This window comes from Egretta garzetta, unplaced genomic scaffold, assembly GCF_000687185.1.
Source record: "Egretta garzetta isolate BGI_Z169 unplaced genomic scaffold, ASM68718v1 scaffold508, whole genome shotgun sequence".
NCBI lineage: Eukaryota > Metazoa > Chordata > Aves > Pelecaniformes > Ardeidae > Egretta > Egretta garzetta.
The window spans coordinates 498,203-511,835 of NW_009260609.1; the positions used below are offsets into that span (position 1 = coordinate 498,203).

Here is a 13,633-nt window from a genome sequence, read left to right on the forward strand (position 1 = left end):
GCTGAACCTTTGTGTTTTGTCCATGGGTCTAAGGATATGCACTGCCTGAAACTGGAGACGGCAGCAGTCTAAAGCTGAGGATAAAGAGAAGAGTAGAGATTTCCTGAAGCATATGGTTGCCCTTTACCTTTCCTTACATCCGCCACTCCAGGCCCAATCTTTCACTTGGCTTGCCTTCTTCAGCACATCTCATTAAATAACTCATACCAACTCATTAGAAATGGCTCAGCTATTAGACATTATTTTTTCCTAAGAGTCAATCACTTGAGATTTTTATGGAACAGATGGGAAAATTAAAAACAATCTGTCAGAATTAAGGAACAAGATCAAATTAAGCTGGAAAGGAGTCGCAGCAAGTTATTACAATTGTCTGCTTCTCACACCATCTTGAGATGAGAGGGTATGGAAATGGCACAAATCTGTAGAACTTTCTATTTAATTACTTCTAATTTTCTCAGAGACTGACAAACAATTTGGAACATAAATTTACATTTTTTAACAAACCACAACACACAAGTTCTAATATTTCTTCTCAGAGTTGGAGAGTCATGGAGGAGAAAGTTCAGAATTAAACCTTCTTAGGAGGAGTGCGACATTATGAATGCCATTTGGCATTTCTTATTCCACAAGAAACAATATAACATAAAATATTTCCACAGGTCACTAGGTCTGTAACTTCAAAAATCCGTCTGAAGCTGCATTCAGGACAGTTACTTGAGTATTACAGAAAGTTAGGGCAAGACTGTTTGACTGATCTAAGCAGAGAATCCCCTGTGCCACTGCTTTCAATGGGTTTCCTTATTGTTGTAACAACCCAAGTCTGTGGGTTCAGCTGTTTGGTCTGGCCTATAAGATAAGGAAAGTATTTCTCTTCTAGAGTTTTAAACCATCATACAAAGAATTCACTACAAAATTACTTCAAGATTACTATTTTTACAGATGATACAGGCTACCAAAAAGGACTACTACAAAAGCAGAGCTGCAAATACATCCTTCAGTGGTATCATACCACAGGATATTACAAGGGTATTTGATGTTTCAAGGCAATTCCCTTTAAAATATTATGACCAATCCTATTTTTGAATATTATATATGCATCTATAAGCTTTAAAGTGATCAGTAAAGATTAAACTTATAAAATAAAAAATTTAAACATTCACAATGACTTTTGGGAACATTTCCACAAGCAAAAGATACAGAAGATAAACAAAGGCCAAGCTGTACATTATCAGAGAGAAATCATAAAGAACCAGTAGAAAAGGAAAAAAAAAGCCCAGCCAAATTTCATAAAAGAGGCAGGAATCCTAGACAAGAATTTAATCTGAAATGGACATCAAAGGTCCTAACCTATTTTTTACAAAGAAAAAGAATACTCAGATGTAAAACAATCATGATGGATCCAAAACGTGCCTCCGTACCTTAAAAACAAGCTACAACACATCTACACAAATGAAGGAGTCTTAGCTTAGACCTGCCAACCTTGTCATTCTGGGTGGCAGATAACAACTTTTTACCATATTCCACAGTTGTACATCTTTGCTGGCTATTTCCTCCAGCAGCTGACACTCAGGAAAATTGCTGGTGTTAAAGGAGAGGTTATTAATGCAAATGCAACACCACTGAGCCACAGACTTGCACCCAGGACTCAACAAGCACACAGCACAACTGTTGCATGTAGGAATCACGTTCAGTACCTGCCGCTGCCAGTGGGCGTGCCGCCTCTGTAGGCAAGAGGTGGCTGAGAAGAAAACTCTTCTCAACGTGCTCCATGTGTCATTCAGGAGCTATAATTTGCTTCTGTAAGACATAGATCACCTCGGACCAATGAAGGAGGTTAGGCTCCTTCACATTGCATCTGTTGGTGGCTGCTTTAGGAACTACAACCGAACAGAAAGACAATGTATTAAGAGATGACACAGGTTTGTACGGTGACTTCGAGGGCTGAAGACCACAGGGCTCCTCAGCTTTCAGCCTGAAAACACCTTGGCTTCTGCCTGCTGTAGCTCCTACTCACTTTATACAAACAATAAATCACTACTGCAATTACAGGAGACTTTTTCCCAAAGAAAGCATGCATGTAAACAGGTTACTGTGCAATAACGTACGATTCTGTTCTTTCTATGAATACAGGAACAATTAGACTAGCCTTAAAATATTTTAAGGAAGATGTGCCTAAAATGTCAGCAAGACATATCTACTCAGACCAGCTAACCCGTACTTGAGCTTTTATTGTACTCAAGTTTGCAGTTAAAGTGTGTCTGGTCTTGGCATCTAACACAATGTTTTCTTAAAGGGATTCCGACTATTCAGTCAAGGATCTCATGTAACATTTAACCATTTAAACTTCAAAGAAAACGCTGACTGAAATAGGTAAGTATTAGGATTCTCTAATGGATATTTGGCTTCCCTAAAATGTCTAAGTCAATGTGCAGAAATTACATACAACTGACCTGTGGACATCTGCAACACAGGAGTCCAGAATCTGAACTCCTTCTCCACCTTTAAGACTCTCATTGAAAGAGAAGATAACCACCTGAATAGTACCTTTACAGTTGAAAACACCTCTTTTACAAGAGTTTAGGCAATTGCTCCGTTGTGTGCCATTGGCCTAGAAAACTACTTCCAAATTTTTCTCTTCCCCCAGCATAGTACAACTCTGTATTTATTGAATTCATGGTAAGTGATGCTTTATGACATTCCAGCAGAGCAGACATTTATACAGAAATACTACTACAACTTCACACGCTCAAACCTGAGAAAGGGAGGTGGTGATTCTAGGAGCAACGTAAAAAATGCAGTATTTGACCGCAGCAGTTACGAGGTAGGGGACAGATGAAAACTGACATCCTGTTAAAATGTGCACATATGGATGGACGGAAAGTTAATTCTTTTGAAATACATCCTAGCAATTAAGATCAGCAAATGAGCTTTGCCAAAGCTACAAAACATGTACTTCTAGGGCTCCAATACTTGAAGGAAGGTTTTGGGGGGTTAGGGGTTTTGGGGGTTTTTTTGTAGGTTTTTTTTATCTGAAGGGTTTTTTTTTTTTCTTTTTGTTGTTGGGTTTTTTTAGGTAGAAAGGTAATTTCACCTTGTAGTCATCGGTTTGCTAGTCTTCTATCTTAATTTGTCAGTTGTTGACCTGGGCTACACTTAATCCACAAGCAACTGCTTACACTTACTAATTGCTTTTCATGAGACAAACTTTTAAAATCCTTTAATAAATAAGGTTTGATTCAGCCTTTCATTATTCTTAGATGTGACCTTAATGCATACTTTACAATTGTGAATTTGCAAAACTAAAAAATAATTTTAAAAATCGCAGTATAGTAATAGCAAGGAAAAGGACAAGATTCTCTTGTGTTTCTGTGAATGAAATAAGACTCTCAAGGCTGGAGATGAGGACTTTTAAAGATAATCTTGTACTAGTACTACAGTATGCTAAGTAATTGATGAGGTAATACGGGCAAAGAAACTGACCTTTCTTTAATCATTCTAAGAGCAGTTCGGGATCTCCTTGTGTCTAGCGTGGGTGTGTGTGTGTCACACACAAACTGTGATTAGAACTGAATAATGGAAGATAAAGCATCTAAAAAAAGACTGACGTTAACATTGAACGCCAGGGCTTCTCAGCTATTAACCTTAGCCACTTCCACCTGCTTTTAAAGGCTAAAAATTATCTCAAAATGTGTTTAAAGTCTGTAATATTGTTTCTGCTGCTAACAAACAATAATCTTAGCTCCACAGTAGAGACTTTACTATGTAATGTTATTTGATTTTTAAAAAAATACAACAAACAAACCAAACCAAAACACAACCCCCACCCCCCAACACTGCTATATCAGAGCCTGCGGTAATTCAGTTACCATTTTCAAAGCAGACAATGAAAAAACAACAGCAGATTTCAAAAAACAAACACAAAAATGGCATGCAGGAATAAAAGCAAGTAATTCATTTAATCAGCCCCCTTGACTCTCAACAGATAATTGGTATTAAAAACCCCTCTGATACAATCAGAAGAAAATAATCAAATGTAGTGTGCAGCCATAGAATTATTTAGAGATATATTCATTTCAGCTGGAGAGCATGTGAATATAAAACATACATGTAACATTTTGGCCTATATGCCTCATAAGGGAGAAAATGTCAAGACTTACGAATCATACTAGAAGGAAGGTTAGTAAGAAAATAAATCGTTTAGAAGTCCTATTTTAGCTTTAAAGTATAAATGTGTTTTTCTTCTTGAAGTTACATGAATTTGGCTTTCTTTGTTCATACAGTGTTGACAAACTGATCTTTCATATTGTTTTCCATGTGAAGGCTATAATTCCATCCAGTCTTTTTAAAATATTATGTTTGAGAAACACCCCAGATCAGGATTAAAGCATGTTAGGGAACAAGTGTCCTTTTCTTGTTCAAAGCAGAAATGACTGCGCTTTCAATTCTAAAGTGATAATCAAAAAATACCCCAAACAGAGAGTTAACAATCAAAAGTAATTCTTTGGGAGGCTTCATCGTTCAGGAGGGCCTACTTCATCTTAAGTTATTTCAAAATTATTTTTGGTGACCATGAGAAAGAATTGCGTGTAGCCCCTGTGTTAGCATCTGGATTCAAAGTAACCACCAATTTCACAGTTGGACACGTCCCTGAAAACTTGTAATGTGGTATCTAAAGTGCTGTCTTCTTCCTTTTATTAGAGCAGCACCTAGTATTTTAAGCCGGAGAAAACAGTCCCTTCGTTTTCAGAACAGACATGTAATAAAGCTGTACCCTTTGATTATTCTCCAGTGCAGTTCCTTTAAGTTTCCCAGAGCTTTAACTATAATGCAGATAGTCCTGAGATTAAATGTGTGTGCTTGCACAATCTTTACTGGTTCATTTAAGTCTTCCTTCAAAGCATTTTACAATTTTCAAAGGCCAACACCAATCCAATTGGCTGCTTAAAATGCAGCCTATTACAAAAGCAAAGCTATAAGCTGCTGACAAAAACATTCAGCCTTTCATACTAATCACAGATAAAGTGGATTTGGCAAAAGATAATTAGAGACGTCTAGAAGACTTCTGTATTCTCGTGAAATTTGAATGCTTTCTCCAACACAACTTAAATATTTAATGCTAAGTAAAAGCAGAATAAAATGGTGAGACACATAGGCTTAAGAAAATAAATATTACTTTGGAAAAAATCAAAAGGAAGATTGGTTTCAGTAAACTGAACTGCAGTAGGAAGTTGTTCATGGCACCATAAAGCAGGAAGCATATGCTTGGTTCATCACCAGGCCAGCAGAAGAATGAATTAAGAAGTGCTAACAAATCCATATACATGCACTTTTCAAACATAAGCTCCATCTACTTGTAAAGTAGTAATTTGTACCCAACCAGAGAATATGATGCAGGAGAACTTATTTGGAATAAACAATCCTCCCAGCACCCTGTTTTCATATAACAAAGAAAAAAAATAGAAAGTAAATTCAACTGCAAAATAAATGAGACATCAAAGCACGTTGCTCTCAATAACATTCTTTAAGTGTCATATCTTGGCCCATATCCCAGGATACCCTTGGAAATGACACATTGCATCTCAATGGGATTCTTTTAACAAAATATTTTAATAAATAAATTCAGGTTTTATTCTAACTTATTTGATTAAAAAAAGCTCTGTGGGCATTATGTGCAACAGATGTCAGAGCCTGATGGGCTTTTGATCCAATTCCTAATTATTTGTGAAATTGCTGTTTATGAATGCTATCACATAGTCAGACCAGTAAATAATCCCTCTAAAAGGCATAAGCATAACTCCATTCTGAAATGGCAAAAATCAAAGTATTAAAACAATATCAGGTTTCAAGGACAGTTCACAAAATAAAAAGCTCAAGTGTTCTGCCCTAGCTAACATAAAGGACAAACCAGCAGCTTTGTTTCTTACTTACCAAAACCCAAATTTGAAGTGAATAACACAATTTTTTGCAAGGCATAAATTATAGCCTCAACACCATTAAAGAGAAACATAGAGTCAGTTGTTCACAGTTTATCTAATTTCCCCATTTTGAGAAAAACGGCTTCAATAGTTTCCTCTTTTCCAAGAGATATTTTCAGATAAAATTCTAAAAAATACAGGCAGTCAGATTATAGAACATTTCCTAGCTTTCATAAGATTATTTTTACCAGCCCCAAATGCAGGCCATGACCATGCTAATGTCTCTAGACCATGTAAAGCTTTGGCACTCTTCAGACAGTAACAGGTTTAATTCAAAACCACCTGGAAGCAGAGGGAAGACTCTTCTTGATTTCAGTGACTACATGAGAATAAAAATACCCACTGATTTTGCATATTATTGTAAATACTAAAAAATTAAATCCTAAAGGTGTAAAACCAAGATGCCTCTGATCTGGCAGAAACCTGTATTTAGAAATTTATGACTAATGAGCCAAAACTCCTGTGTACCTGCTTAGTTTTAAGAATTTTTATGGATTCTGTTCTTAAAATTAGGCAAACATTTATTTTCCCAATGAAGCAATGCCCTCAAAAAAGATTTTATTGCCATTTTACCCTATTTCAGTGATATAGCAGAACTCATATCCTATATGGTGCTTCCATATCACATATTTAAAAAGGTGAAATGAGAATCTAAAAATCTGGCTTTTGACTCTGTTTTTCTCTGATAACTTTACAGCGTCAAATACATTTATTTTTGCTTCATTGCTATGATTCTATCTAGATCAGATCCTAAGGTAACAACATAATAAGACATCTTAAAAGATAGTAAATATGCCTGTAGAATTCCTGGCACATAAGTAGAGGATCTGTCAAGTCTTTGCTTAAAAAAACTCTAAAACCGAACAAAACCCCGCAAGCATTAAGTGCATTTTATTTGCAAATACAATATGCAAACAAATCGTGTAATTACTTTAGTTGAAGGAAACTAATAGGCTACATTTTTCCTTCTAACAGCAAGAAAAATATCATTATCCTGATAGCACCCTTGATAGACAGATACCAAGTCTAGACCTGAGTGTTTTCAATCACAATGATTACAAAACATGCCTTCCTAGATTGTCTTATTGCCTATTGGTAATACACATTTCTTAGTGTTTAGTTTAAAAAATACTTTCCACATGAGACACTATTTTTTGTACTGTCATCAATTACTGATGAAATTAAAATTATTCCAGCCTGCTTTATAACATTCCTTTACATTTTTGTGATCAGTAATTAATTCTTCTCTTCAGTTGTGTTATCCTTTGCATCAACGTGCCCAGCCATCATTACCTTCTCTCAGCTATTACCTCCCTAAACTTTTCATCATTTTTGTTGTTTGTTGAACTACATCCAGTTTATTTTAAACAGTGCATTATCTTCTGCACTATCTTTGAAGACAGTCATGAAAATACCACACCATAGACATCGTGGAGGAGACATTACAGTCAGACAAGGTTTACAGCACAACAGCGCATCATGGCATATGCCACTCAAGATTTTTTTTTAACCTATAAAGATGTTAAAAAGCTGTATTTTACCCATTTTAAAGCTACTGTGCTAATTCTTGCACAAAGGAAGCATCTGAGTTAAATTTCATGGTGTCTTATAATACACTAGGACATAAACCAGAAAAATACATACAGGATGAAGTTTCCATAAAGCCCAAATGATCTGGCATATGAAATCGGAGAAGGAATTTAATCCACTCCTATAATGTGGTCAGGGCACATGACTTCCACCCTGTCTCCATAGCTGCCTGCTACAGCCACGGAGCCAGAATAGCAACCCCGGCTCCTCCAGGCCACTCGCATGGCTCGAGCGACCCATCACCTGGCCAGCTCTCGTGGCCAGGGCCGGCGATGTGGCAGGGCCCCCCCCGGCGCGCTTCGCCGGCGCGACCAGTTGAGTATATGCATCTTCCCCTTCTGAGTTATGTTCATTTTTAACTTGCCTGGAGAACCTCTTTCTGTTTGCCCCCAACGCTGGTACCTGCAGGAGACAACACGCCAAGGTGCAGATTGCCTTGGTTTCCTTCACCCTGCAAACTCCCTCCTCATGGAAAAACTATACTTTTCAAATTTGTAATAGATAAAGTATAAAGCTTCTTTTCTGATCAAACAGTTAAATTAAATTAGGAATTAATTTCTTTTAAATATGAAATAAATTAATCTCTACTTAAAAGAAGCCAATCTTACGAGGCAGGAATATTATTTCCTCATCCTTTTAGAGAGATAAGAAAAGACTTAGATGTTTTTTCCATTAAAATTTTTTAAATCAGGAACTATTACTGAGCCACTGTGACACATTTTTGTAGTTAAAACCACAGCATAACAAGGGTACAATGCACATGCGGAGCTGTAAGGTTTTTGGTCCTAATGCCTTTTCCTTGTCACATGACATTTTCAGGTTTAAGAGGAACTCACATAAGAATCTTGCATGCAATTCATTCTCCTCTTTTTTTTTCTTTCAAATGTAGTGTACTTTACAGTGAATTTTTCATATTTTTAAATAGAGAAGTAGCCATAATTTTGCTTTACATCCATTCACAGTGCAATTTGAAAGCTGTCCTCCTGTTTGTCAACTAGGAAAAGGTATGGTTATGTTCCTGTTCTCAAACGTTATTACTCAAAGCACAAAAGCGAGCACATGACTACACTGACCTTCATCTGTTCCCAAATTATGTCTTTTAAAAGCCTTGAATCTGTTTAAGGGGAGTTGCTGAAACCTGAAACGAACTTGGTCTATTGCTTTACAAAGTAGATGAATGCAAAACTTAAGTATTACATTTCAGGCTCTTACTGTACTAAATATAGCAAAAATAGGATGAGGAAGAACATAACTAGAACATGAGTCTGGTTTTAGAACTAATTTTTTGTTACAGGCATTCATGATTACTTTGTAATATTTGGTATGTTTCTATTTCTGACAGAAAATCAGCATGAGTTTGCAGAATAATGTCCTTCTGATCAGGTTTCTTATTATGAAAAACACTAACTTTAAAAAAAAAAAAAAACAAAAAACTCCTCCCCCAGCAAATCACACCACTACAAAGTGCTAACTAGTTCTGGTAGACGCAAGTCTAAGAAGTGTCTTGAAATACACCTTGTATTTAAATTTCCATCTCTTGCACTCCACTTGATTTTCATAAGGATACATTTGATCAGGAGCAAACACATCAGTTGAGTATTCAGAGGAAAAGTAAACTTAATGAGAAAAGCAAACAGTGCATAAAATAACTGCAGAAAGCATCTTTTGCTGTGTGTCCCTGCCTAACACAACAGGCCAGAATTATGTAACAGTTATGACCACCACCTCAATAAACTTGTTAATTAAAATTGAAAAGAGGTAATCAAGGATTTCTGGTTTTCTTAATTCATTTTTAGTAATCTTCACTGTTGTTTCTAACGATGCAATAAAACCTTGCAATGAGCTCTGATAATGTTCATCCTAGTGTTTCAAAGAAAGATTAACTTAAATGTAACCCCCCAGGACAAGAATAATAGTAAACCAATAGAAAAATGGCTCATAAGTTGACAGATTTCTTGACAAGTTTACAAATTTTTGACAGTTGTCAGATGGGAACTGTAACATTCAGTAAGTATTTAATCTACTTATAAAAATTACAGAAACCTTAAGGTTGTAAGAGAACTTAGATCCTGCTCAAAACAGGACTAACTTCTAAGGTCTGACTTCTTGTCCAGTCAAGGTTTGAATTTCTCTAAGGATAGAGGTTCCTCAACCTGTCTGAGTAAAGTGTTCCAGGAGTTAACTACCCTCAGTGGGTATTCCTTTGTGTCCTGTGGGTATGCCTTTGTGTCCTGGGTCTTCCTTCTGTTACGATTTAAACCTAAATACGGTAGGAAATGCTGCTGCTTTTGTCTATAGTGACACTCAATTGACTTTTGACAACATAGGTTTTGAAGGTTTGCCTTGGTAACAGTTTATTGTATGGCCAGTAGTAATTATGCAAGAAGTTGTTTTGGTTTTTTTCTTTAACTGGCATAGAGGGATTGAGAGCAAGCAATTATACATTCAGCAGAAATTTCAAAGTGATTAAAGCAGATGTGACTCCAGGACTGATACCATAGTTCTGAACAGTCTCGATCTCAAGAAAGCTCAGGAGCTACACACTCAAGGCCAGATCTGCAATAACTAAGAAGAAAAAAAAAGGAAAAAAAAAAAAGTATCTAATAAAAAAATCTGCTATTTCAGCTTGTGCTAGCGTTAACCCAGCTTGAGTACGGTTAAATGATCTTGTCCTACTGCAACAGTCTGAGTCCTCTATACTCTTCAGCAACTAGACAACGTGACTTTTCCATATAACTAGCATCACAGCTGTCCTATTAAAATACAGTAAAATGTAGGACTTCAATGCATTATAAGTAATTTTGAACCTGACTGATCTATCTGATAATAACTGGCTTCATATTCACAAATAGAATTTATGTAAACCCATGGATCTCCTATACAGAAAGTTTACATTATTACCTTTGGTGTCACAAGTTGCATTGAATTTGCTTGTGAAAGAGCGTTAGACATTCTACGGTTCAACAGTAGTCACTAATAAGTTAGGATGGCAGCTGTTGTACATCTGAAGCTAACAAATGTTATGTGACCAGAGATGACTGGCATGACATGTGGCTGTAGCCTTTTTATACAGTTATGTTCTCAACTATTTTAAAAATGTCCACAAAAGTCCTTCAGAAATACTGTTCTCAAGAAGTTCATGGAAAAATGATCCTTTAATATTTACCCCACTCAGTTAGCTGCATATACTCACACATTATCACAGAGTGATAATCAAAGTTTAAACAAAAATAATAATACAAATTATTCATCTGGAAGTCATGTTCTCAGCTCTGTGACTTGAAGCTGGATTCACTTGCTTGAAAGTACAGGGCATATATTAAATTTCCAACAATCAATTATTATTTCAGCCTTTGTATCTGTGATCATAAATCCAGGCACATGCCCATATGGATAGACAAAGTGCAAAGACAGAACTGTCTTCCAGGCAAATTCCAAAAACAAGCGTGACGTTCAGTATTGAAATATAACTCCCTTTTCTGTCCTCACTCTCAAGCAGTACAGGTATTTTTAATCTATTTAATATTTTCCCAGTCTTCTTGGAACTTCTACCTTTATAATGTTTATATTGATATAAAGTGTTGCTTTCAGTTTACGTACATGCCAGGTACTTACACACAAAAAGACTCACTGTAAGGATTTAGAGGGTTCCAACAGAGAAGAACTTCCAAAAATGTAAGTGATTTTACCTACTTATTTCCTGCACAAAAAGAATACATCTCACAACATGGTTCTGATTATAAGTCACAATTTCTTTTGCCTTTAGTGTTTTGCTAAATTTTTTACATTTAATGGATTTAGAAAAGCTTTTTCTAGGGAAATCTCACCTTTGCTTTTTATTTTTATCTTCTAGAACCTGAATTTTCAGTGACTAGATTAAATATTTATACTTTAAAAAAAGACATATGAATATTTTAGTATTTAATAACTCTGAGACTGGGTCTGTTTCATATGTACCCTATTTGTTATAATTTTGCATGAACTGATCTTTGACATCAGGAGTTAACTGCTTTTCTTCCCTGATCGGAGAAATACAATTGGAATGTCAGAACTAGTTTGCTGGCCATCCATTTCTTCCCGTGTGCTTCAGAGAGGGTTTTGGTGTACAGAATGGAGGGCCTGAAAGGTTTCAGGCATTTGTAAAGTTACTTGAATTAGGCGTTGCCTAGAACATCCTTACATATCAATGATGGAGGGCATTAAAATAAAAAAAGTTAGCATAATACTAGGATATAATACTCAAACATAAAACAGAATCTCTACCTTATTCCAAGTAATTGCCAGTGAAAAAAATCAACCAGTGTGACCATAACATTAGACTGCTTTTTAACAGTCTTTATATTAGGACAGTTCCTGGGATTGTATATTCACAGGTGAGAGAGTATGGTCACATACTTGGGACTAGTCCATGTAATGGCACAAATAACAACAGGGTTAAGTACGTGAGGGGCAGAGTCCTTCCTTCAGGTGATATATTAACATTCAAAAAAGAAAATTTCATACAAACCGAACTTTCAGTTCCATCTTTTACGTAATCATTAAAATGTACAATACATCATGTGCCCAAACTCTAATATTTGAAAAGTCAAGCACAGGTTAAACTTACTGAATACATAACAAAACACTAGGAGATTTTAAAATTTCTGCTAATTCTGTCTAAAATAGTAGACAACTATCTGACGTATTACACAAAAAGTGAGAATTGATGAGGAAGTTGGCGGAGAAACAAGTGACTCCACATCAACATGATTTGGCCAACGGAAGAGAATACAGTATGAAAAACAACATAAAAGCAAAAGGAAATAATGTGATTCCAACTGTTACCTGTCATGTGTCCGCATAAAATCCCAAAACTTCTTAGTGCCATTCTGGGGGAAAAAAAAATAAAAATCCATCAGTAAAATTAATTCCAAGTGAAAAGTGACTAATGAAATTTGACAAAATTTTAACAGGCATTTCTTTGAAAACTTGGTGTAGCTGGTTTTATTTACGAAACCATTATGCTGGATTTTAACAGTAAGTATTATAGCTGCTGAGAATTGTCTTAGGACAGTTCAAAATCTTAGATCCCCAGTATTATGCTGATAGCTAACGCAAGACTGTGGTAATCTTCAGGCTCAGTTTTGGCCATAGTATCAATTTCAGATGCCCAATGTAAGCATTCAGGTGCTAGGAAGCTATAAGCAGCTAAGTTTTAACCAGTAAAATAACCCATAGGTCTAAGTTCTCCCATGTCCAGAAATGTCTTTATCTTAGGCAGACAGTTCAGCTCTTATCTCCTAACTAAACTCATTTGGGATGCAGGAACAAGACATCCTTCCCTCTAACCCCTTACAAGGCTCAGCAGCTGTTGCTCTGCACTGCTTGTGGTGGTGAGGATACTGTCCAACAGCGGGCTTGAAGTCACAGCACTCACCCAAGAACTGGGAGACTTAAAATGGATTCTTTTCTCAGGTTGGGCCAATTTCTGTCCTCTGCTATCTTAAAAGAAGGACACCCACTACAGCACAGCTGAAACCCATCTCTAAAACAAGCATTTTTCCACAGTTACAATGAACACGTACACACTTGCTTATATTTATATTCTATCTTCTATAATCACCTATATCAATTCATACACACCAGTTAACAGAGACATATATAATTATTTACCCTGCTTATTAGAAAGGTGATGGTATTTTTCAACTGAAATACAACTCAAGAGATTTCACTCCTAGGTCAGTTTTAAGTCTATACAAGGAATCAGTATGCAACCAGAGGAAATTCTCTTGGTTGATACCTTTCTCTTATTAGCAAGGCAAAAACCAGACCTGCTGAAAACACACATACCTAAAATACGCTTAATGTGAAAAGCAGCACAAGCTCTCTATTATAAAGTATGGTTAAATGGATGATCAAACCCTGAGCAACTGGTTAATGATTTAAAGCAGGTAAATGTGAGCAATGAAAGAAGAATCAAGTTCAGTTGGTGAGTTAAGGTGTCAACCAATATAGACAGGCCCTTCAGCTCTATTACAGATGTCATGGCTACCAAGTACACAACAGCTGGTGGGGATTAGATAACAAGC

The 13,633-nt window shown here is 36.2% G+C and overlaps 1 protein-coding gene across 2 annotated transcripts in view; it reads right to left on the reverse strand.

Annotated features, from left to right (window-relative positions):
• The window catches only part of NUDT14 (nudix hydrolase 14), a 59,688-nt gene that overhangs the window by 19,895 nt on the left and 26,160 nt on the right, over window positions 1-13,633 (reverse strand). The window contains exon 2 of one of the 2 annotated variants that reach the window (XM_035900399.1): window positions 12,390-12,433. In XM_035900399.1, the coding sequence (XP_035756292.1) occupies window positions 12,390-12,406 (17 nt within the window). In that variant the 5' untranslated portion in view covers window positions 12,407-12,433. Of the gene's footprint in view, window positions 1-12,389; window positions 12,437-13,633 lie in introns of those variants that run through there. The other variant, XM_035900398.1, reaches the window with a different exon arrangement.